General features: G+C 36.9%; 1 protein-coding gene across 1 annotated transcript in view; it reads right to left on the reverse strand.

Moving 5' to 3' along the window:
• Positions 1-11,057: 11,057 nt before the first annotated feature.
• Positions 11,058-27,302, reverse strand: part of CSMD1 (CUB and Sushi multiple domains 1) — a 1,614,989-nt gene continuing 1,598,744 nt past the window's right edge. The window contains exons 66-70 of the mRNA XM_063099815.1: positions 26,064-26,225; positions 23,002-23,114; positions 22,097-22,184; positions 14,603-14,735; positions 11,058-11,217 (exon numbers count right to left, since the gene is read on the reverse strand). Coding sequence (XP_062955885.1) covers positions 11,058-11,217; positions 14,603-14,735; positions 22,097-22,184; positions 23,002-23,114; positions 26,064-26,225 — 656 coding nt within the window. The remainder of the gene's footprint in view (positions 11,218-14,602; positions 14,736-22,096; positions 22,185-23,001; positions 23,115-26,063; positions 26,226-27,302) is intronic.

Raw genomic sequence — 27,302 nt, forward strand, 5'->3', positions numbered from 1 at the left:
GGTGATTACATTGTAGGGCCATGCAGAAATGAATGGATTAACAATGGTGGTCAGGGGCACAGTTCTGAGAGCTTTAAAAGGAGAACACATGAGAGTCTCTCTCTCTCTGCTCTGCCATCATCTGGCATGTGAGAGCCCTGCATTGCTGTAAAGCTAACACCAAAGAAGACCCTCACCAGATGTGTTCCCTGGACTTTGGAACTCCCAGCCTCTGAAGCTGTGAGAAATGAATTTTGTTCTCTTACAAAGTACCCATATCCAGGTATTTTGTTATAAGCAACAGAAACGGACTAATACACACGTAAAGTTCTTTCAGGAGTCATAGAGTGCATTACTTATCTAATTTTCTTCATATCATATTATCCTATAACTCTATGGCTTGAAACAATACATGTGTGTGGTCTCACAGTTTCTGTGCTGACCCCCAGATGAATCCGGATCAGGCTCAGCTGTCTGTTTGTCTCAAGGTCTCTCATGAGGGTGTAGTCAGGACTTTAATCAGTATCGTGGTCTTATCAGGAGGCTCAAACAGAGGTGCATGTGCTTCTCAGCTCACTTACGTGATTGTTGGCAAAGTCCAGTTTAAGGGTGGGCTTGAGTTGTCATTTTCTCACTGGCTTTTGACTGGAAGTATCCCTTGTTTTCTTGCCACAGGGATTTCTCCATAAGATGGTTCACTACATGGCAGTTGGATTCCTTCAGAGTGAGCCAGGGATAGAGAGAGAGAGAACACCCCAGAATGACAGCATCGTCTCTGTAACCACATCTCAGTCGTGCCCTTCACCACAGCTGCCACAGGCTGGTGGTTAGAAGCAAGCCACTAGGTCCATCCCACACTCATGGGGAGGAGAATACGCAAGCAAGTAATATCAGGAGTAGGGTGGTCACTGGGGCCATCACAGAGGAACATTGTTCTTTTTGTTGTCAAGGAACCCAATGGAACCATCTTTCAACTGCTGCCTACCCAATCACAGGCACTGACTAAGGTCTGGGGTGGATAGTGTTCAAGTCACTGCAGAAACCACCAGACAGGGGAAGACTCATGCCTTCCTATCCAATCCGTCCCCCCTTATTCCTCATGATGGATACATACTAGATTTCTGAAATATGTATCATAGAATTACTGACACATTCCTTTTATATTACTGAGGAAGTTGGGTTATCATTTTTTTTGGGGGGGGGGTTCCTATAATGCAAGTATTTGTTGATATTTCAAAGGGTTAAGAAGTAGGTAAATATCATATTCAATTATGACCCAACTGTGGAAGTGGTCAATTTTGCTTGTGTGAGTCAAGACATGTTTCCTAGCAAAGTGCTTGAAAAAAGAATAAATGCCCACAGTGTTCATACAACCAACTGATCAGGAATTGGAGGGTCTAAAAACTGTCCCATTGAAATACGAGAGCCAAAATGTGCACCATGTGTGAAGTTTTATATATTCATAACATGCTTTATTTAATTCAGTATATCAAAACTATCTTTAAAATCACAAGTGATATATTGTGTTCTTTTTTACATTCTGTCTTGAACTTGATGTGCATTTTACACTTGCAGTACCTCTCAGTGCAGACTAGTCATATTTTAATGCTCAATTGCCACATGAGGCAACTGGCTGCCACACTGGACTAAGAAGGTCTCACTACAACAGTATTAGCTAGTTTTGTTTGTGATGGGCTTGAAGCAACAGTAGGTGAAGCAGACTAGACGTTTATTACTCACTCATGTAGCGGAAGTCCAGAGGTGGGCAGTCCAGGCTGGTCTGGTGACCCCTTCCAGTTTGTTATCCTACTGTTCATCTCACAGTCCAGGTATCTCCATTTATTTAGCTCTTGATTTTTTTTTTTTTTAATTCCTGCAATACTGATACAGTCAGTTCCTATAATAGCTATCACCCTCCAGCTTTAATACCAACCATCTGTAAGAATCACTGAGATACTTTTTTAAAAATACAGATTCCTGGCTCTTGTCACTCCCTGCCCCCTACTCTGGAGAGTCTGACTGAGAAGGTCTTGGTTGCAGCAGTGATCCTTAGTAAGCTCTTCAGGTGATGCAGATGCAGGTGGTCCCTAACTACATGATGGAAGCATCGCTCCTGTGGTGGTAAAGTTTTATCAGATCCCCTTTCCTCCACAGCTAGAGTCACATCTCTGTTCTGCTAAAGGAATCCCAAAGGCATCATAGGAGCCTAGTAGAAAAGACAAAAACAGATTTCACCTTTTTCACCAGTTAGCCAACTTTGGTCAGCTCAGCCAGGGACCATACTGATGATGGATTAAGCAATCAGGGTCCTACCAACTCTGAGATGAAGACCCTCTTTGGAAGGAAGCCAGTATGAAAGCCCACACTTGTAGGGAGTCATGCTCCACCTGCCTGAGAGGGGAGATCTATGTGAACTATTTGGAATTCTTCTGCACAGGAGATTTCTTCTCCCAAACTAATTTATTTATTCATGTATTTATTTATTCAAATCATTTATTTATATTAGTACAAGACTTATGGATACTTATTTCACACCTTGGGTTATAATCCTGTACTACTTCATTATGTTGCTGAAATTGCTCTTCTCTGATTCTTTCATCAAAATTTTGTAGTTCAGATCTTCTGGAAAATTCACGAAGCATTAGACGGGTTAGCTCATTTCTCTAAAACTTCACTTTCTATTCCAAAAAATTAAGGTTAGTAATAATACCTACCCCCATAGGATTGTTAGCAGAATTGAATGAGATAATGCTGGTTCACCTCCAAAAGCCAGACTTGGAATCTACCGAACACTCGGTGTAGGCTAACTAGTGTCCTCTTTCTAGTATGAAAGCTGATGCTCCAAAGCTTTTCCAGCCCTTAGTCCCTTGCTATCTCCCTTTGCGTTGACCCTGGTTCCTAAAGAACATGCTAAAAGTGGAAGTCCCTAAACCTAAAGTTGGATTCTTATCAATGTAGGAAGAAATTAACTTGGTAATCTCTATCTCAGAATAGTAATAATTCAAGGCATTTTCCAGGACTAAATGTCCCTCATGTACTCTTCTGTCTTTTTTTAATGATAAAAATGGAATATCAGAGTCCATATGATTCTGAAAAGTTATAAAAGTGCCTTCCCACCTTTCCATGTTCAAACTCTTTTGTTTGAGATACATATTTCAAGATCTATGTCATGGGCTCTCTATCTTGAGATAAGATAAAGTCTGGAATTAAAAGCTGAAACACCAAGTACAAATGGGCTGGCAGTAAAGAGGTAGGAGAAGGTTCTTTAGAACAAAAGTTGACCCTGTAAGCCAGAGGTCATGGTAGCAGGGTCAGTCAGAGCCAGGTATGCTATTAAGATCCAGAGGCCTTGCAGAAGTAGCATGGTGCCCTTAGGTAGGAGAATGAGCACAGACATGCTATGCTGAAGACCAGGCAACCTTGAAGGTGGGGCCAGGATGCCTCAGGCAAAAGTCTGATCAGCATGATGGACTGAGATCCTGAGTCTTGGGTTGGAATGTTTGGATGTGGCAGGCGGATCCAAGCTCAGTGGGAGGAATCAAGTGCAAGAGGATTGTCTGGGTTTGAAGTCTGTATTAGTCCACTTCTGCTGCTTATAACAGAATACCTGATTCATTTTCCTGTTGCTTAGCCAAATCTTTGTGAATGAGTGAGTTATTTCTAGTGGTATTCCCTTGCATGAGTATTTACTTTCCTTATATCACAAAAGCCTTCTATGTCTAAAACTTCTTGGGCCTCATACCCAAGGCCCAAGATTTCATGGACTCAGATTCCATACTTTTTTTCTGGCACGGGCTTTAATCTTAACTGTATTCAGGAGTAATACTCCAGCCATGGGACAGAAACAAGCACAATGTAGACTCAGGGGAAAGAAAAAAAGACTGTATTCAGAAGTGTCATCTTCAAACTACTCTAAAATATGAGTACTTCCATTGATTTCACTAAATATTCATGAGCTAACATTGTTTACAGAAGGGCACAGTCTTTGCAAATAAAACCAGATGATGGTATGCTCAATTTACTGTTTGAGAACCTGTGGCCCATAGAGAGGGTTACATAGTCAGGTCTCAGAGGCAGGAGGAAGCAGAGCCTGTCAGTCAAACTTCAATGTTCATTGTTTTATTATTTAGAGTATAAGGTATTTCAAATGTAAATTAAGAGATTGAGTATAATAAAATCAACATGCAGGTACTTGTAAAACTTTGTCAAAGTTAACACTTTTCTCTACTTGCTTCAGATTATACATTAAATAAATAAATAATCAGATAGATAATAGATATATAGAAAGATGATAAATGATGGATAGATAGATAGATAATAGACAGATAGATGACAGATTGGCTTTTACCATGCGCCAGACTATATTTCAAGCCTTTTACATGTATTTTCACATTTGGTTTTCTTTGCAACCCTATGACACTGTGATGTAGATAATATTATAATATGCATCTTAAGTGGCACTGATAAATAACCTGCCCAAGTTCCCATTGCAGACAACTCAGAAGCTCCCCGTGCACCACCCCTAAATTCCCTTCCTCTCACTCCCTCTTTAGAAGTAATTACTAAGCTGAATATGACATTAATCCATTCCAAGCTTTTGTAATATATGTACACATATATTGCATCCCTTTATAATATACAGTTTAATATACATGATTGTCAATCATTTTGATAAATGTAATAATATTGTTCATATTCTTTTGTAATTTTGTTTTCTTTAATTAAAAGTTATGTTTTGGTATTTATCCATGTTAATACATGTAGTTCCAATTTATTCATACAACATGTAAATAGATTTTCTGAAGGATTGGGCTTCTCTGACTATACCAAAAGGAGTGTGCTTATTAACCTAGATGTGCCAGGGCAGGAAGATTGGCTGGAATTAAGCACTGGAGTCTGTTGTGACAGCAACCCCTGAGAAGACTCACACTGTGCTTTGAGCTCATAAGACACAAACGGTGCACCAGGAATGTAATACAGACAGGCGCCCTAAGCCCGCCCTAGATCTCAAGGTGTGGGGTGAGCTCATAATACTTTAAATTGTTGACATGCTGACAGTGGAAAAGAATGTCATCTTTATTCCCTTGGTATAATTCTCCCCCTGCCAGTACTTAATTTAGATATAATTTCATGGACTAAGTAGTTCAAACAGCCTGAAAAAATAGGACAGTTTGTCATCCAGCTCCCTCCCTAAAAGAAATCTTGTGACAAACTAAAAGTTGCTGTGATAGTCATGAGGATAACAATATAAAACAAGCAAAAAACATCTTCTAAGTAGTACTGCAAAACTATTCCTGCTATCCTGTTAGCTAAAGATATTTGTCTGATGTAAAGCTTTTTAGTGGATGTCTGGTCAACCTTTATAGCACTTGAACATTACTGAAAGTCACTGGCTTCTATGTGTCTTTCTGGTTGGTTACATGCATATAAAGGTATTCATTCCTCTAAAGGGATTTTGATTAAATACAGCAAGGGAGGCACTTAGTAAACTCTCCCAGCCTCCCTGAGCAGTTCTGAATGTCACTTTAGGTTTATCCATTATATCCATTATATCCACTCAGAGACACCTGAGCTGAGGGGTAGTGTTTTATGGTAGCACAGGACTGGATTCGAAGTGAGCAGCCTTGAGTGCTGAGCCTCTTAGAGGCTGTGTCAGCCAAGGAACCTTTCTGAGGCTCTTTCTCAATCTAAGTGGTAATTACAGCTCAGCTGTTTAGTTTCTTAACTGCAAGCAGAAATAACTAAGTCTAAATAATTTGAAATAAAAAAATTATGGGAAGGTGTGGGGTAGCTCCCTAGATCAATAAAAAAGCCCAGCGACACGGCCATGGAATGTCAGCAGCAGTGTAAAGTGAATGGGTGATGTCCTGGGATGGGATGGGGTTGGGCATTAGGGATAATTTGGCTAGATATGCTCCATGCTTGTGTCATGCAGCTCAGGCTTCCAATTCCCAGGAGAGGAGTCTGTCCTAGCTCAAACACAGACATGTTCTCTCACCCTCTGGCTGGGGACAGGTGGGGAATTATTATAATTAATGCTCCATCAGAGCTAATTGTCACTGGGAGGAGCAATTCCCAAGGGACAGCCGGGTGCTTTTACCACAAGAAAAGGGGAGACCTGCAAACTTCAAAAGCCACAGCGTCCTGAGCTGTGCATCATGCTGTCCTTGCCTATTTCATCTCATTTAGTAAGTTGAATAATTATAGGAATGCTTCCTATAATTCTATGAAAACACTTCACAACCAAGGCAAAGAGCAAGCCAGATTTTATTTGTTATAGTAAAGAACCATTGCTTGGAACAGACTGTGGGATCACTACTTTGTGGCCATTCCAGGCCACAGTGAGTATGTATCAAACTCACAGCCTTCAAAAAAAGTCCACAGTGAGTGCCGCTGTGGTATTTTGTCCAAATTCAACAGCTATTTGAGGACCTACTTTGAGCAGGACATTCTACCATACGCTAAATGTCCCAGACACAGGCGGCAGGTTCGTGAGAAAAGTATTAATTCCCAATCAATTTTTTGAGGTGTGTCAGTAGAAAGATAAGTTAAGCATACAGCTCTCCTATGATTTCAGTGCATAGACAAAGACTCACAAAATAAGTACAAAGTTCCCAAGTTCCAGCATAATTTGTTAAATAGCTCTTGAGGGCATTTTATGTGTGAGAGTTCTGGGTGATATTAAAACTAATAATAATAATAAAGTATTTCTCTTAGGAATCTTAGATTGTGGTAAGTATTTACCAGATGAAACAACAACAAGATTTACACATAGGTAGAATGGACAGAAAAATTCAGAAAAATTTTAATGACGAAGAATAGGAATACTGATGAATTTTATAATGAGATATTTTTGGGAAAAAGAAGAATGTCAAAGCAAGAGAAACCTGATGTCCAATATCAGCTCTGTCTGTCTATGTGTCTTTGAGTAAATTAATTAACATCTCCAAATTTCTTCTAAAATATTGAAGTGGGAAAACCTACTTTGCTAGACTATGAGGATTATATGCAATATCTGCAAGTCACCTCATGCAGTGTCTTGCGCTCAGTAGGTCCTCAATCAGAAGCAGCTACACGCGGTTACTGGCCCAAATAGACCCAGGCTGTAAGTTGGATATCAAAACTTTGTTACTTTCAAGCCAGCGTGGGGCTATTTTATTTTTTTTTTAGTTATTAGTTGTTTATCATTTTGCAGTAACTTGACTCTCAGGAAAATTAGTATATCATTCTCTTTAACTGCAAGACATTTGGCTTGATGGGCCACTGAGGACTCGTAAAGCAGTCTGTATCTCAGCCCAGAAATGAATGGAGGAAAGCTGGTTCTGAATTTTAAAGGCTGGATGAAAGTATGGTTTCTTTCTGAGCCTCCTTCAAGTGTGATATGCTTTGTTAAAAATGCCTATAAATTTCTTACATGTCATTTTTTTAGTGTCGGGAAAGTTTACAAAAAGAGCTCCCAAATTAAAAAGAAATCATAAAAACAGAGGTTTTTAAACAATTGCATTGTTTTTAATGCAAACCGTCAAGAAATCTGTCAGGTTCAATGTTACTGCTCTGTGTATCATAGTTCCTCTTAAGTGTGCTTTTTATTTTATTTATTTATTTATTTATTTATTTTTTGTGACCGTGCTCAGCCAGTGAGCGAACTGACCATCCGTATATAGGATCCGAACCCGCAGCGGGAGCGCTGCTGCGCTCCCAGCGCTGCACTCTCCTGAGTGAGCCACGGGGTCAGCCCTAAGTGTGCTTTTTATTAACCATAATGGTGATGTGAATGTCTTGAGAAAATATTGAGCTTCTTTCTAAGTACAATAAATTCTCATTATAAACACTTCTGTCCTTTTCCTCCCCCGCAACAGACTTGTATATCTATTAATGCTGAAATAAATTCACACACAAAAATAGAAATCTAAAATTAAATATTTAATTAGAACTCTGATTTGCTTTAAAGATAGGTGGCATTGCACAGGCTATATTACACTCTCTTTATAGATTTTTTTGACAAAAAAGATACTGTTCATTTTAACAGGCCACTTTTATATTCATACATGTGTAATAGGATTGGAACAGAAAATGAGCTAGAGATGGTACATTTTACATTATTGGGAAAATTACAGTTTTGTATTGTAAAAACATTTATTTTTTTTTTAACAATTTACCTACATTAATCAAAAAATTACAGCATATTTAATAATTTTACAAATTCTTCATAAAAAATATATCTCTGTACAAAAAGGTCTTTTGCACCTACTTCTTGACAGCAGCGTGTGGAGGGACAGCGGGTGGGGTGGCGTAGATGATGGGTTTTCCTGATCATAATGCCAGCGTTCTTTTTTCCCCTTTTAATAATAGCTTTTAGTTGTTGTTTACAAAATATTTTACAGAAGAAAAAAATTATTGCAGCTAGCCTGAAGAAAGGCAAGATGTGTGTGAAACAAGCAGAAGTTTTAAACAGCTTTGAAGCACATAACCTGTTTTAGCGTGTGGTCGTTTCCTTCACGTGGGCTCTGGTTGCCTTCCAGGAAGAGTCTGCTAGACCTCACTCAGCAAGCACATCTCCTGACTGCCCTACTGAGATCCTCCAACGCCTCGTGGGAGATTTGATTAATTACTGCACACACCCTAGGAAGAAACTAGGCAGAATTCTCACAAGAGAATTTCACAGATTTTTGTTTGTTTGTTTTTTAAACAACATGCTCCAAACTGATAACCATAGGACAGTTTGACTTTTCACAAAAAGAAAAATAATATCTAATCTGATGTGTGGTTTCTGGTATGTATGTATGTCCTGTCATTTCAGGAATTCATAACGTTATTGACCAGCAAGCAGGTCAGGGATGTGGGAACAGTAACATTAATTCAGACTCTGAAGTCAGCATTTTGCACCTAGTTTGAATGACTCAAACTTAGATATGTACAATATATATATGTATATATACACCTAATATATATAGTAACCCTGTTCTCCCTTGCACACAATGATCCTCAAACTTTCTAGCCTTTTCTGTTTGTTTCAGTTCACTGTGTGTTAGGAGCATTTTCCTGCCGACACCATCTAGTCTACTGAGAAAAAGTAAAATGGAAGGATTCCCATTTGCAAAGCAAATCTCCAGGGATGGCATCAGGTTGGCCAGGGAAAAATGTGCAGAGAACTCAGCATAATAATATGGTATTCAAAAGACAGAGGAGTAAGTAGAAGAGGTCGGGGAGTCCTACAAACAGCATATGTCTCTTCCAGTGAGTCACAGAACAGTGGCAGCTGGGTAAAAAGATCTACTCAAATGTTCAAACCGAAATGCATGTCTTTCAAATGAATGAGCTATTACTACGCCAGGTTTTCTTTTTTCACTTCTTTATGTTTGAAGTCCTAAGTTTAAACACTGAGTAGACAAACAAATACATCAGTCTCAAAGCTAGGTGTGAATATGTTCACTACAAAAATGTGAAAGTCAATTTCAATATTCCAACATTTCTATAGATGCCAATCTAGAAGATGAAAGGGGAAATTTTCGACATGTGGAACATGTGCTTAAACATCAAATAATAAGTATTATCATGTCAAAATATTTTTATCAAACAAGTATAAATAAAAGTAAACATGATCTTCACTTTGAATTTGTTACACAGACATTCTCATGGTCACGTCTACTTCACGTTTTGATTTTATCCACACTGGGGATCATATCTATTTTACTTATATTGTAACTCATAATCTACCTATAATAAACTTTAAATGTGAAAAATCACTAAAATTATCTTTCCTTCTGGAATTATAAAGCATGAAATAAAAGACAAACTAATAGATAAGATATATTATCATGAGAGGAGCGTGTGTTTTTTCTTACCTCCAAGGGAACACTTAGTATTTGATCCTGAACACTTTTCACTCAGCTCAAGGTGCTACCATGATATATTGTCTTTCAATGCAATATCAGGGAATGATGACCCAGCAAAAGAATAAAAAATAGCAAATTCAGAAGGGAAGACTGCTGAAACCCACAAGTTCATGAACTATCTAAAATAAATTACTACTCACATTTTAACATGGCTAATAGAAATTTCTGCAAAACCCCTGCTATTAAGTAGTATAATATGGATCATGACAGAACTAAAGGGAGACAACATGGGAAATAAAAAGGCTTCTTTTTTTTCTTGTTGACATCTTCAATGAATTCAACACATAAATGTAGCTAACAGAAGGAATGATAAAATAAATCTCATCAATACTGTATTTCTTTTAAAATCTGTGCCGTAATGTGGGATTCTTATTTCCTAACACTCCAACTACACTGGTGGTGAAATGTTTAGCTTGACAATAGAAAAGGATGCTTATATACAGTGAATAGTGTGTATAAACCCTGTGTAAATAGTTTATTTTTTATCAGAATCTTAGTCATTCATAACACACTAGTGCAAAAATTGTGCATCAAAAATTCTGCGATAGGACAGCTGACTAGGAAATTTGCAAATGTCCCTTGTGATGGACACTCCAGGAAGCTGTGAGTCGTCAAAGCTTGTCAGGTCTCGGGAAGGACAGAGTGAAGCATTTGTAGGTGTGTGCATCTATCAGAAAGGTGTCTTCTTCAAGAAAGATTTTTTTTTTCCAGAGTATTCGTTCGTGTTCTGTGTTCTTCGGGGTAAAAAACAAAAACAAAAACAAAAAACAAAACACATTTTGTGGTGCTACTATTTTGTCACCACACCAGAAGGATGTATCCACATGCCCAGAAGATTGCATTGAAAGGCATCCCAGCAACACAGAAATAGGAAAGTCTGAGGCATAGAGTATGATGTGTCAGCTTGACTCGGCAGTCTTCCTCCAGTGTGCCTTGGTTTCAAGCAGATGCAGCCAGGTGTTTCTAATATGCTTTCATAATGAAGATCTGTGTGTAGTTTGATCCTCAGAAGACTCTGCCACATTTGAATAGAAATTCCCGCTGCACGTATGCCAGTAGACGATGTTAAAGGTCGCTGCAGCAAAGCAAGAATAGAAGGGAGAGTGGTATATGGCACCAAAGGAATTACTGCTTGTCCATCAGAGGTATGGCTATGAATCAGTCCTATCAGGGCACTGAGGGCTATACCACTGTACAAACTGTGTTCAGAGTTGTGTCAAACCTCACAGCCTTCGCTTCTGTAGGTTTTAAGTTTGTATCGTACATGGGGTTTTCAAACGAAGCTTGTCCATTGCTATTTTCATGTCCAGCATAGCCATTGTATTGAACTTTTGGTCTTGTTCTAAAAGGAGAAGCAGGAACAAACAATTAGAACCCTGGTTTCAATAAAAGAGACATAACAGCTGGAACTGTGTGCTCTAGAGAACTCAAGAGCAGGAGGTGGCTCCCGCAACCAGCATGCACAGTGAAGAGGCGAAGCGCCACGCTCAACAGAGCTGGTGTTTTTAAACTGGTGGCTGGGATTATCAAAAGGTTTAAAACGTGAAAGCAATTTCCATGCTTCCTATGAATGCTCCTCAGAAATAGGGAGGATCTCAAAGGCTGGAGTCAGATGGATTTTGGTTTGGATCCACTGATCACTGATAAGTTTCATGGCCTTAGTTAAGTCACTACACTTTTTATTACTCTGTAAAATAAGGATGCTAGCCTGATGCCCATCCTTCAGGGCTGCTAAGATAGAATGAAATTACAACTATAAACTATTAGTTCACTGTCATTACTAACATTGACTAAATGTTAGCTATTTTTGTAATATGATTTTGTCTCTGGTGAATTAAAAAGGAGTATCTTTAAAGAAAATAAGGTATACTCATTATTAAACTATTCTTTCCATTTTCTAGTTAGAGGAAAGCTACTACAGATAACCCATGATTACAGAGTTAGAGGATTTTTACATTGAAAAGACCTAAACATATCTGGTCTGGCTCCTTTTTTTTTTTCTTTTCTCATTCCAGAAGAAATTACATAAGGAAAAATATGCCATGTGGTAAAAATAGAACTGTAATGTAAATAACAACACTAGCAAAAACATCACTTGCTATTGGAATGTGAACAAACTTCTTTAGTGATTTATTGTAGATTTTCTTAAGTTTCAATATGTTCATTAAGAAAAAGAGAAGTAGAAAGTGCATGACCCTCAGAAAATGAGATCTCTGTCAGCAGAACAGCAGTTTGCAACTAGCCTTGGAGTCGGAGAGGTCTTTGACATTGAACTTAAAAATGCTCCAGCAGCAAAAGTTAGCAAACAAATGTAGTCCAATGTTAATGGAGCAAAGACATGGCTAAAATTCTCATTCAGTCACCCAGGTGATGAGCCCTCACTGTTCCCTCATCACTAGGGAAATGCAGAACCAGTGCTGGATTAGATGCAGCCAGACCCGAGAAGTGAACGTGGTCAACTCAGCCATACAGACGGCCTGAATCAGGACCTCGGGCTCTGATTGAGAGAACAAATCTTAACATACAGGTAATAAAAGAGACTCAGAAAAGAGAAGAAACAAGTTTTTATGAGGAGAAATTCAAAGCCAACTCGTTACAGAATGTTGACACCTGTAGAGGCTGAGAAGCCCGTGGAGAGAATGCCAAGGGCTTTGTGCTTTCCCTGGGCAGGTGGCAGGAACTCAGAAGAAAATGAATTGAGAAAGTGCCAGGCAACCAGGCCCTTAGGTTCCTTGCTTTTGCAAAAATTCCAACATTCCTCATATGGCACAGGAGCAGAGAACAAGAAGATTCTACAGATTTAAAAGTCACAGTGGCCTTATAGCTGTCCTCCTGAGAGCCATAAGATGAGAGCCTCCCGTCATTTTCTAGACACAAGGGAGCCCAGTCATTAAATTCTCCACCAGCCCAGAGGAAGTATCAAACTTATATAAAAAATAAGTGATACTTCCCTTATATCTGCTTTTGTAGTCTGAGCTCTAGTCCCATGGCATTATCTTCGCAGAGGCACCTAACTGCTGTCCATTTCATAGGGAAATTTCTAAGGCTTAATGACTAAAGCTGTGATATAGATTGAATATATACCTAGAGCTATGTTGTCTTAAAATTAAGATGGAATCAGAAGTCACATGTAATTTATGTACAAATATATATAATTGCGTGGAGTTATCTTTTCAAATGAAGAAAGAAAAATTTCTGAAAGTCATACAAAGGTTTGCATCTTTGGAGGTCCACTGAGGCAAGGCTCTCTAACATGTGGGGACTCTGTCCACATCCCAGCAGAGGAATATCAGAGACCTCCCTACTGACAGGCAAAACATCAAAAGTTGGAGGAAAAGAACTTTAATGAACTAGACCCTTTCCTGTGGTTAAAATGGATGACAAAAAAGCAAAAACGAATTTGTAGGAATTATAAATCCCTACTGTATGTGTGTCTATAAGGATATTCCATTCCCTAGAGACACTTGTGAAAGAAGACATATTTTAAATTTATATCTCTTTAAGAAGAGAAGCACTTTCAACGTTGATACATTATTGGATAAGGTGGTGGCATATATTTCTCCATTTACTAAATTTTAAACTAGCCTTCAGAAGAAATTTAAGAACAAGGCTCACCAGACCTGTGCATAGGATATTTTTTCTTCAAAATAAAAAAGTGTTAATATGCATGTGCCAGTTTTTAATTTTGTAAATATTATACGAGATACCTTTCTAAAGGAAGAACATCGCCAGCCATAGGAAAGTGAAAACATACATATAAGCAGTTAATACAATTTAACTTTGAAGCAACATTCTTATTATTCTGTATTTCAGAAAACACATATTTAAAGAAAATATTGCATGAGTTACTTAAAAAAAATCCTCACACAACTGTTTTTTTTTTTTTTTTTTTTAAACTAAGATTAGGTGGAAATATCTGAGTTATATAAATTAACGTTTGGCACATTTAACGTACTTTAATCTTATTCCAGGGGACTGTGATTTTTTTGTTATTATTTGTAGAGAATGCTACTATTCCAAATAGTATCTTAGAAGAATTTGGCATATGCAAAATTCCTCCAAGCAATATATTCTCTATATACAGACAAAATGTACAAACACTTAATAATTCCTCCACAATTTTTTTTCCATCCACATAAACCCCAACAAAAGAATATACTCCATTAAAGTTGTTTTCCCCCAAGTTTTGATATTTTCCAGCTAATAGGAATGTGCAAATTAATAGGTATTCAGAACACCTTTTCAAGAGACGGAAAATTTAATATCGCTTAATGCATGTTAACAGCTCAGTTTTTATTTGTTGAAGGCAGGAATTAATAAAAAATTTATAAATCATGAATTCATGGACTTGAAAGTGGCCATAGAATTTATTCTGTTCAACCTTCTGCTGGAAGGTTGAAGAACCGTCTTAGCATTCTGATAGCTTGCCATGAGCCTGAAAGTAGAAATAGAATCATTTCATCTTCTAGCTGAACACAAAACAAAGCATATTTCTTAGCACAGTCATTTATTCTCTTAAATCTTCATGTGTATCCTACTGAAAAACTAGGACCAAAAAAGCCCCCAAAAAACCACAACAAAGCCTTGGCACATAAGCATTCCTGATGAAGGAGAGAATGCTGCACGGCAATACAAAATCTACGTGCAGGTGGCATGCATGTGTGCATACTGCCTAAACTGATAGTTTACACTCACACAGTTGCAAACAAATGGTGTTTCTACAGTACCTGTGTTTGTAGAGGTAAAATGCAAAACCTGATAAAATTAGAGCAAAGAATGGAACCAGAATGGCAGCTGCCACAGAGCCACTGCTGGTGCCATGGTAATGATGCGAAGAGTCTTGATCAGAGCTTAAGGGATCTGGAAGATAAAAAGGAATATTTAATTTGCAGTTACTGTACTATGTTTAAACAAAGAAATATTTATGATAAATTTTATAAATGGATATAAACTCTACCAGGAGCAGAAGGAGTTGCAGTTCCACAGGGAACCAACCAATATTCTTTTCTAAAGATTTTTGTACTCACCTTAATGACCAAGATACAAAAATCTGACCACTTTTTACTACTACTCCTATTAATAATTGTGAGAAAGGCAGAAGTGGTACTATAAATCCTGATTTTGTTTTTAGTTACAGATACTTGCATTTGCATAAAAATTAAATGAAAGCATTTATATGGTTTTGACTATATAAAGAGATCAATATTATTTGGTGTTTTCTCCTATCTTGAGGCACAGAGTCAGCAAAATATTAGTCACTGAAATTATGTAAATATTCCAGTTCTGTATATAAATGGTGTTATATTCTCCATATGTGAATATGTTGGTGTAATCTGCTTTTATTTTAGGTAGATTACAAAATTCATTGCAGAGTTTAGAAATACTCAATAGAAAAATGCAGCTCAGTGTCATAACATGACTTTCTGTGAGGACACAAAAGAATGTTAAAACATGATTTCTGGCCATTAGGAAGGAAGGCAGATGTAAACATCTCAAACATTACAAAGCTGACAGACAGAACCATTTACTCTACAACTCAAGTTTATGAAGTGCCGAACACATTCATGGCACAGAGAGAAGCAAACATTGAAAGTGCAAATCAGCAAACATTTATTAAATGAATTTTGCCAAAGAAGGAAGTTAGTCCTTGAAGAGTTTACTTGTAACATATGATTTTGAAATGTATTTGGCCTAACTGCATGGAGTCTCTTAAGGCACATATGTAATGAATTACGATTGGAGTTATCTGAATACAGAAGCATTGTTGAGAAGAAGCTGATCTGGTTTTTAGAAATATATTTTCAGAATTTATGGAATGTTAAATTGAAAGAGAAGTCTATTTTACTTATTTTTATAAGCCAAAAAGGCAAAGAAATAATCAAATATTAAAATCTTTAAATTTCAGTTTATAGCAAAATTCTTGAATTTTACATAAATACTTTCAAATGTCATTTGCTTCAATAGATGTAGGATTATTACTGCCTATCTTACTTTATAATCGATGTTGCCTTTTGTAACATAACCATGTCTTTTTGAGATCCTTCCACATTAGCACATTTGAATCAGATTTAATTTTTCATTTCAGATGCCTTCACTTCCTACCACGCAAAGGGAAAAATACCAGATACTTGTTCTCTCTAAATGTAACCATAATGGTGATGGGCATATGAGTTGAGTTAAGCCAATTGGATGCTCCCACCCTGGACCCTGAATTTAGAGAGAGAGCGACACAGATCTTAAGATGGTCTAGAATTTATTCTAGTGCCTGTGGCAGTGCTAGCACCTTTGGGCAACATCAAATGTCCCCTGGTGATGGCTCCAGCCACAGCACGCAATGTCCCAGGGCAGTAGTGGCAGCAGTAACATCCAGTCACCAGGTGTGGTCCAACAGAAAGAGCCCTGGCACACTATTAAAATGGCACCAACTTTGTAGGTTTGATATGAGAATTAAATGTGTTAATGCATCTCTACTACTTAGGGCATTGCCTGGTACATAGTAAGGGCTCATGAGGACCCATATTCACGAGAACATAAGTTCCATGAAGCCAGAGTGGTTTTTTGATTAGTTTTCCTCTTGAATCCCCAGTGCCTAGAACATATTAGGTGCTCAATATATATTTGTGAAATTTTTTAGAAAATGGTGCTGTTTATTGTAGTATTTCAGCACCCAAATATCTTTTGGTTTCCATTATGTTGCCATACCTAATTCTTCATGTTGCTATAATTCTATGAGTTTCTTTACCTCTTTCTAATGAATTTGTGTTCTACTTAAACTCATCACACTTAGTGACAGAGTTTGGATGTGTCGTCCCCCCAAAGCTTATGTCAAAATCTGATCTGCAATGTGGCAGCATTGGGAGGTGTTTGGGTCATGGGGGGCAGATCCCTCATGAATAGATTAATACCCTCCTGGGGGGGGGGTAGTGAGTAGTTCTTGCTCTACAAGTTCCCATGAGAGCTGGTTGTTTAAAGGAGCCTGGCATCTCCCCTCTCTCTCTTGCTTCCTCTTGCCATGTGATCTGCTTGTACCCACCAGCTACCTGCCACTTTCTGCCATGAGTAGAAGCAGCTGCCCCAGAATCATAAACCAAATAAACATCCTTTCTTTATAAATTACCCAGTGTAAGGTATTTTGCTATAGCAACAACAACAAAAAAAGGACTAATACAAATAGAAACAAGGATCTTTGTGAATTATATAACCATATATACTCTGAAATTATTATGCTATCTGGAGCTCCTAGTTAATTTCAGTTATTTGCCCTTGTTTTAATAATTTACAGGGAAATCCAAGCAGATGTAGTAATTAAAATGGTATAAAAGTATATGAAAATAAATATAAAGGAAAATGAAAATAAAGGTTCACTTTTTGCCCTGTATACCAGTCTCCCTCTTTATGGTTAAAAGGGTTTATTTTTTGTTGTTCTTCCAACATTGATTCTTTCTCTTTTCTTATTTGTATAAAAATGGGGAATACTATTAACATTTTTTGTATGTAGCTTTTTAATCTTAACCATATATTTTGGGGGTTCTTTTATTGGCACATATGAATCAGATTTAATATTTTTAAGGTATGTAGTGTTCTACTGATTGGATATAACAGAATTTATTTTACCAGTCTACTGTTGAAGGACATTTAGGCTGTCCCCAGTCTTTTTCTATAATGCTGCAATAAAATCTTTTGTTCATACCTACACATTAGAGATCTGAATACAGGAGAAATTCTAAGTAGTAGAAAGATTGCTTAAGAGAATTTAGGCTTATTGCCTAACCTTTTAGTGTTGCTATATCTTACTAATTGCTCTCCAAAGGGGTAGTCCAATTTCCCTACAGCAATTATTTTATGAGGACCATTGCAAAACACTGGGATTGTTGTGCATCATCTACTGATGACTGCCCTCCCTCCATTTCTACCCCTTCCCGCTCCTTTCTCTCCTACTCCCTCTTTTCTCCCATTGCCCAGTCTTCTTTATATTGTCATTACTGCTTCTACTCTGTTAAATCAAACTTAGTACTTAGTTATTTTAAAATTTACATTTACTTGCTTAAGAATAAGGTTGAACATATTTTCACATGTGGTGATCCAGCTTATCTCATTTTTTAAGGAACATTATTGAAAGAACAATCCGTTCGCTTAGCATGCACACACAATTCAAGGTTATTTCGGTATATTCACAGGGTGGTGCAATCATCACCATGATCTAACTTGGAACACTGTTGCCCCCTAAAAGAATCCCAGTACCCCTTAGCAGTCATTTTCTTTCTCCCCACCCCGACCTCCAACTCTGGGCAATCACCAATCAACTTTCTGTTTCTATAAACATGCCTTTTCTGGATATTTATATAAATGGGATCATACAATATATTGTCTTTTGTGTCTGGCTTATTTCAGTTAGCATGATGTTTTTAAGTGTAATCCACAATGTAGCATGTGTCAATACTTTATTCCTTTTTAATACTGACTAATATTCCACTGTATGAATAGACCACATTTTGTTTACCATTCATGAGTTGATGGATATTTGGGTTGTTTCCACATTTGGGCTATTCTAAGTAATGCTGCTGTAAGTACTCATGTACAAGTTTCTGTGTGAACATGTTTTCAATTCTCTCCGTTGTACATGGAGGATTGACATTGCTGGATCTTATGGTAAACTCAATGTTTAAGTCTTTGGTGAACTACCAGACTGCTCTTTCCCCAGCTGCACCATTCTACATTTCACCACAATGTATGAGGGTTCTGACTTCTCTACGAACTTGCCCCCTCTTGTGATTTGAATTTTTGATCATAGCTATCCTAGTGGTTTTAATACAATATCTCAGTGTGGTTTTGATTGGCATTTCCCTCATGACCAATTATGTTCAACTCCTTTTCCTGGGTTTATTCATCTGTATAGCTTTGCAGAAATGTCTATTCAAATCCTTTGCAAAATTTTTAGGTAGGTTATTTACCTCTGCATTTTTGAACCATAAAAGTTCTTTATATTCTGGATATAAGGTATTTATCAAATACAGGGTTTTCGTGTATTTTTTCTCATTCCATGTGTGTTTGGTGTTGGGGGGGATTCACTTTCAGTGGGGAGACCAATTTGCTGTTGAGTTTCTTATACAGGTTTTTTGCATTAAACTTGTCCTTCGAGTTAACTTGATTTCAGTATTCACTTAATGATAACCATTTTTTTTTTCAGTTTATCTAATGACTGGAGACAATTAGGAGGCTGTTTATTTTTATCCATAAAAATAGGTTTTAGCCATCATGCTTTAATGAATGATTGTTGTTGAAGCATTGCTTAAAAATAAACTTTTCTAATTAGTTGAATGGGAGACTCACTTAGGATTCAAATTATTTTTTGAATCAAATTGCTTTTCCTGACAATAAGCTCATCATCACATGAGAATAAAGATTACTTGCTAAAGCAAGCTGTTATTTTGTTGGATTAAAAAGGAATGGGGTAATGCAAAGAAAATATGTGATAGCAAAGTGATACTTCAGGTCAGGTTCCCTGGATGAGTAAACTCAAGACATCTACACATCATCTTGTACAGCTCACTGGGGTGTCCTTAAACAAAATTACTAGAGCATGTGATAGAGAGAGAAAGGAGGACAAAGAACTACAGGGTTTGGCTTAGAGCAAGGGAAAAAAAAGAACAACTTTACCCATCATTAGTGTTGGTCTAATACATTTATTCTACTTCATTACCTCACAACAATATAACCCAATTTAAAATATTATCTCAGAAATGCTGACATTATAATTTAAAGCTCTTCTATTTAACAGCACTAAGTTTGGAAGGGTGGAAGTAGAGTATTTTATGATTAATTATTCTTTTCAATCAAGTTCTTTTTCTAAGTATTTTAATATACATGTTGGCATACATTTCTGTAATTACTCGGGATCTTGATATAAGTCTTACAAAGTAAGTTTAGCAGTGATAACCTGTAGAGTATACATAAAGCAAGTGTATTTCACAGGGCCTGATTTTCTAAAGCCTTGCAGTTTCAAATGTTAACCTCGCAAAAGACAGGAAATTTTCCCCAGGCTATAGTCTCTGTTGTAAGATAAAGAATTGTAACACAGCAAGGTTGCTGTCTCAAAGACAGACAGGTTACTGCTTGATATGTAAAGATACTGGGAAATTGCTGTAAGAAGACAATGTTTGCTAAGATCAAGCTTTTGTTGGTGGATCGACTTAACTTCTTACAAATTGCATTATGGAATATCACCTTGCTTGTTTTACTGAATGTTACCAGCTTCTATTGTTAAACTTGTTAAACTATACTTGGGAAAAACCCCACCTATGTTCTCTTCCTGTAACTTCCTGGTCTGGAGAATAAATGTGGGAAGAGAACCCCAATTTGGGGTTAATTTCCCAAATGGAAGGAATGCCTCTCTCTTGAGGGTTCTGGGAGATTAACCCCTTCTGGGGCTTCTCACTGATCAGAAGAGATGGGATTCGAGTAATCCTTTGTGGCTCTGTCACCCAGGGGAAGAGGGGTGACAAATCCGTGGGAGGCAAAGCAACCACTGGGGTGTCCTTAAACAAAATTACTAGAGCGTGTGATACAGAGAGAAAGGAGGACAAAGAACTACAAGGTTTGGCTTAGAGCAAGGAAAAAAAAAAAAGGAACTTTACCCATCATTAGTGTTGGTCTAGTACATTTATTCTACTTCATTACCTCACAACAATATAACCCAATTTAAAATATTATCTCAGCCATTGCTGACATTATAATTTAAAGCTCTTCTATTTAACATTATTAAGTTTGGAAGGGTGCAAGTAGAGTAGTTTATGATTATTCTTTTCAATCAAGTTTTTTTTTTTTCTAAGTATTTTAGTATACAGGTTGGCATACATTTTTGTAATTACTCAGGATCTTGATATAAGTCTTACGAAGTAAGTTTATTAGTAATAACCACCACAAAATTTTACACTCATGTTCCTTTGGAAGGTAGTTCTGTTATCGAGCATATATGGTAATATTCTCTTTATAAAATTAATATGTTAATAGTATTCTACAAGCAAAATATAGACTAGTTTATACTATTCAGGAGAAATATGGTGCTAATCACATCAGAAGATTGCATCGTCTCTTCTGTGTTGGTAGCAACAAGTACCATGACTTCTGTGTGCCAAGACCTTTAGTATGCACAAAGCAATCTCTTACACTGTCTCTGCACCTCCTAACAACCCTGGGAATTTCTGTACTGGGTTTTCAGATGAAGAAATGTGCTCAAGAATATTGTAACTCATTCTAGATTACAAAAATAGCAAGCAGATGAGGTAAGATTCAAATCTAATGACTGTTTCCACATATTTTACTTCTCTAATCACTAAGGTAAAAATCAAATAGTAAAAAATAAATATACAAAGGAGGAAGAAGGACCTATCGGTCTATCCACTTAGAGTAAACTTTTTTTCACATATAAGTTATGAACATTTTTCCATGTCAATATACAGTCCTCATTTCTTTAATGAAATACACTGAATAAAATTATTTCCTATTAAATATAATTCATTGTAAAAAAATCTGGATTGAAATAATTCCTTTATGATGGGGTATAACATGTACAGGTTATTTCTAACTTCAACTATTAAAAAAAGTCCTGCTTTGGACATACCTGAATATGCAAAGAAAAATTTTTACACATGTCTGATTAAAATTTCTAGAGAGAATTGTTGTATGAAATATACTACCAAACTGTACATACCTCCTCATCATCCACCAAAACTAAACACCTATTTCTACTGTCAAGCCAAAACTAATATTTTAAAAACTTGCCATTCTGATAACTGCAAATTATCCATCTTTGTTGCTACATATACATATATTTTTGAAGATATATTAAAAGGTTTGTTGGCCACTCTTAATTACTCTTACTTTTATTTTTTTTTTAACTTTAAAAACCTCTTAGTTTTCTCAGGATAATATAGTTTGCTCATTCTTCGAGTTTCATCTTTATTGTCCGCCCTTATTTTTTAATATCTTGATATAGTAAGAATGTTAATTCCACGTCTGGCATATTCATTGCATTACTTCCAGCTTTGTGTTTCTCTATTTTGCTATTCAAAAGATTCTTTAAAATTTACTTGTAAGATACATTAATCATTCCCATTATTCTCCTTTTTGTTTCTTTCAGAGTCACGTCCTTTTCATTCGTAGCATAGTCATTCTAAGGCCAAACTGATATTTGCTTTAAAAAATATCATAGTGCAGTTTACCTTGCCTTTCAAGCTTGAATTTTCCAAAGTCTTTTCCATGTATGTCACCTTGAAAAGTAAATCCTCCTCTTTCCAGTCCTGATGATACCTGATATGTAGGAAAAGGAAGAAAAAAACATATAAAAAATCAATAGTAATACCTCTTCTCTTATCATAATATACCTTTTATATCTCAGACTTGTATATTACAGAGTAAATCTTTTTTTTTTCCACTCCTTTTAGTGACACATTTATAGTTAAAAATTGCGAGTTAATACAAAGGTGAACTTCAATTAACTTATATAAATGCTCACTATTCATTTTGATTTCTAAAATGGTAGTAAATTTTACAACATATTCATATATTAACTACCCATCTTAAAGGGGAACAAACATGAGCTAATTAATAACCTACACTACGTAAAACTTGCTTTATGGCACAGCTGTTGGCTGGTGGGTATCACATGAGCCTGCACACCATTAAATCAGAGAGTTATTATACAAACAAATGGTTAACTTGAAAAAGAGAATATTAATGGGAACGTCTTAAAGCTCTCTGTATATCCAAGGATTACTTTTTCAGAATGTTCATAATGGTTACCAAATGGTCTTGGAAAATTTTTGGTTGCACCACTCTTAGGGAGAAATGTGGTTTTAACAGCACAGAACCTGGATTTAAGGTCTTGTTTTGTTTTCAACGGTAAGAATCTCTTCAGTCTAGGTCAATTTATTTCTCCACTAAATTTCAGAGAATTGGTTTCTTCTGTTCTAAAATGAAGGGGTAAAATGGCCATGCTTTCAAGAAGACAGACTGCTGAGTTTTCAAAGAGCAGACACAACAATCCTCCACCCAGAAATCTTCACATGTGGGCAAAGAAATGATTAGAAAACCTGTACTTTGTTAAAAACCACATGCAAGTACTTACATAACCATCTAGTCCCCAGTTGTCATTCTCAAACTTGCTTACAAAAATGTCCACTGGACCTTTCATTTGAAAAGCTTTCAGAAGTAAGTGGGCCTCCTCCTTCTTGTAAACTCCTGCAAAAAGATCAGTCCATTAGTCTTATGTTGTAGGAATTCCCAAGAGTTAATAATTCAGGCATTTAATCCATTTGATTTTGAAAATGGTACAGAAATGATAATATCATAGATAACAGAAAATTCAAACAGAAAACTTATTTTTATTTTTAAATTTTAGCTTCAGTGTTTGTTTTTTGTTTGCTTTTTACTGAAAATTACTTATTAAAGTCCCTGTCTATCTTAATTGGGTATAGTATATGTCACTAAATTCAATATCTTTCTTTCACAGAAAAAAATGAAAGTGACATGTATTTAATTCTGCTAATTAAAAAGTCCAGCATTTTCAAATCTGTATTTTATTCACTTCTGAGAACAGGAGTATGTAGGAAAAAAAACAGACCAAAATCATAACTCAAAATACAGCTAATTTTATAGGCGATGTGCACCTACTCATACAAAATGAACAGCCCGGTGAGCACAGTGTGAAGGATAGACTCACGCAGCCCACAGACTGGGCACAGCATGACTCAACAGCACAGCCACATGTGTCCCTACTCTTGATACAGGTGGGTGGCTAATGGGGTTGCCCAGAGAGGTCGTGGTGAGATGTGGGGGCATGTGCTGTATGTGATGTAGCTATGATTAGTTCTCTACCCAACTTAGGAAGTAAATAAGCAAGTGAAGGAACAAACAAGCAAATAAATACTGAACCAATAACACTGAACCCATAATGACCCATGTGCAGAGAAGACACATGGCTCAGGGGTCAATTATGAGGATAGTTTCAGAGAAAGTACAGCAGTGAATTTCCACTAACTCAGATCAGAAAAACAGATTCCTAATGTCCCAGGAACAGTTTCCATGAGCAGAGCACTCAGGACAGCAGGGAACCCTTTGCTCGACCAACAAGAAGGAGCAGCTACAGGCTTTAGTTTGGGCTGGTGCCCATTCCTACCACCAACGTCTCTATGTTCTTTTGCAACCCATTTAACCTCTAAAGCTCAGAACCCCAGTTCTACAAGCTATAGGTAGAGATAACAAAATCTGTCTTTATGAGATATTTCATGTGGTTAAACAGCAGCAGTCAAGAGACTATTAGGGTCCTAGATGGCACTACATAAATGTTCATTTCCCTTCCTCCTCTCCTCATTTCAAGTCAGAAGTCACACCATCAGGAAGTCTGTATATCTACTGTGACTCAGCTGGAACAACTCTTGACACAAGCACTTTCCCAGGTCCACTGAACCCATAATGACCCATGTGCAGAGAAGACACATGGCTCAGGGGTCAATTATGAGGATAGTTTCAGAGAAAGTACAGCAGTGAATTTCCACTAACTCAGATCAGAAAAACAGATTCCTAATGTCCCAGGAACAGTTTCCATGAGCAGAGCACTCAGGACAGCAGGGAACCCTTTGCTCGACCAACAAGAAGGAGCAGCTACAGGCTTTAGTTTGGGCTGGTGCCCATTCCTACCACCAACGTCTCTATGTTCTTTTGCAACCCATTTAACCTCTAAAGCTCAGAACCCCAGTTCTACAAGCTATAGGTAGAGATAACAAAATCTGTCTTTATGAGATATTTCATGTGGTTAAACAGCAGCAGTCAAGAGACTATTAGGGTCCTAGATGGCACTACATAAATGTTCATTTCCCTTCCTCCTCTCCTCATTTCAAGTCAGAAGTCACACCATCAGGAAGTCTGTATATCTACTGTGACTCAGCTGGAACAACTCTTGACACAAGCACTTTCCCAGGTCTAGACCACAGATTTCCCTACACCAATTTATGGAGATTAGCCACATCAATACTCCATTGGAGCATTTTCTTTGTGGAAACAAAATTCAAACCCCAGATTCTGTGAAGAGAAATGTTATCCAATTCATTTGGGTGAGATTAAGGAATTTACATATTTTTTAATTCCCTTACTTTATTCTGACATGTGACTAGATTTAAGTACCTGCTTTAAATCATTTCTACATTCACAGGTGCCAGGTAAGGAACTGAGGGGGCCTGACACCATGAGTTCATAAATAGATTCCTATTGAACATCTATGAGTAGGAAGGATTTTGCTTTTCCCAATCCAGGGCATGTGCACTATTTTTAGATGCGTTTCATCTAAGGAAGCAAGAACAAGGGATGGGAGGGAAGGTAGAAAAACTTGATCTGTTGTCATACTGTCTAAAGATTAATCACTGGGCTGTCTATTGATTAGGGAGACAGTGTTTGACATTTTGGGGGTCCTTGGCATTCAGAAACAGGGAAGAGCCTTGTGGATAATTCAGGGAGAATTTCAAGTCTTTAAAAGAAGTTAGTCTAGGGAAAATAATACATGGTTATAAGAAGTGGGGTAATTTTAAAAAATTACACTAGATTTAGGCTTGAAGGTGGTTCTGTGTTTATTGGTTAAGAGTGTGGGCTCAAGATTCTCATTACTAAATGCAAATCTGATTCTGACAATTACTGACCATGTCACCTTAGGAAAGCTACTTAATTTTCCTGGGTCTCTCTCTCTCTCTTTTTCATTTTAAATCAGTTTTTTAAAAAAAGGTATTTAGTAAGAGTTTTTACATCATAGGATTAATCTAAGAGTGAAAAAGATATTACATGTAGAAAATAGTGTCTGGCATAGGAATCAGAGCTGTTATTTTATTAATTGTGAGATGGCAAAAACAGCCCATAAGAAGCATGAGTTAGGAAAACGGATATCAAAAGAATAAAGTTTGGAGACATGCATACTGGATATAAATCTCAGATTCATTTTTCTGCACTGATTTTGTAATCTTTAAAATGAAAAAATAATACCACCTACCCTGGTTACTGAGAGGCTCCTAATGAGATGTAGTATAAACAAAGCCAACATGATGTGAATAAGTACTTAATAATGGTTACATCCCTCCTCTCTGATAAGATCATGGCTTTTCTTCTGCTCACATCATGCGTTTAGGGAAATACTTTGGGACCTACCTGTCAATTTCAGCTCCACTTGAGAAGCTTCGGTGAAGGTTGCGTTCACCTTACTGCTTGTCGCATTGAACCAGTCAACAGTTAGAGTTGCGGGTTGTCTCTTCCCTAAATACTCATAATATCCTTTCCATACTGAATTGATGAAGAATACATCTGAAGGAACTGTGGGAAGAGGGGAAAACAGACAAATGTTAGCACACACCCACAAACATCAAACTTAAGACATTTTTAAACATAGCAGGCATAATTCTGTTCAGTGAGTGAGAGATCACAGATGATGACAATGATAAAGACAAGTATAACCTAGTGCATTGTTCTTTCATAGCATGTGGAAAAGTCAAAAGAAACAGGTAGAAGGATAACTGTGGTTTGCAAGTAGACATTTGTCACTTTGTTGGAAAAGTATTTTATAAGCTAAAGTATAACTACTGTAACGGACTTGCCAAGGCAAGTGGGTATGGTGAATTGGTATTACTAATGTTAGGTTAGCAAGAAATGTGTTAAACTGACTCATGAAATGGCTGCTGATATTTCACTAATATCCAAGTCTACTCTGAAAGACTTAGAAGGCTCAGAAGAACTGACACATATCATCTGTGTCAGAAATTTCCTGCCCTCAAAAAGCTTGCACTTCCCAGCACCACTTTGGATACATGCTGCTTCTGAAGACAAAGGCGCTTCATTTCTTGAAGTTGTCATTTTGTAAGTAGAGCAGATTTCTCTGTCATTCATGCTTTTCTACTTTACTTTAATCTCCTTGTATAAAATTTTCCAATATTATTAAGAAAGATGAATGAATTCAATCATCTCAAATGTTCCTTTTATGTCTTTAAATTCAGAAATAAAAGGCATAAATTCTTTTAAGGCATAAAATTCATCTAGGAGAGGAATACTTGCAAAGATTATTGAGATAGTTTCACCTGTTTTCAGTTTATGAAAAAACTAAACTTATTTTTTACATCTCTGCTAAGAAAAGTATATAAAATCTGCCATTTTCACATAAAAAGAATTATATTACAATGTATAAATCTACATCAATGATTCCACTAAGTTTCTCTTTGCTTTTTGCCTCATGATATTTCTAAATTGTTTAATTAGACAAAATTCACTATAAGTAGAATTGGTCAAAACACATTATTTGTATTGCTAGGTAGAAATAAAGATGAATTTTCCCCTAAATCTGTATATTTTTAAATCCACATATAGTCACAAATGATGAAGGCACAAGTGTATTGTGCC

The sequence above is a fragment of the Cynocephalus volans genome, chromosome 1, assembly GCF_027409185.1.
Source record: "Cynocephalus volans isolate mCynVol1 chromosome 1, mCynVol1.pri, whole genome shotgun sequence".
In the NCBI taxonomy this organism is placed as follows: Eukaryota; Metazoa; Chordata; class Mammalia; order Dermoptera; family Cynocephalidae; genus Cynocephalus; species Cynocephalus volans.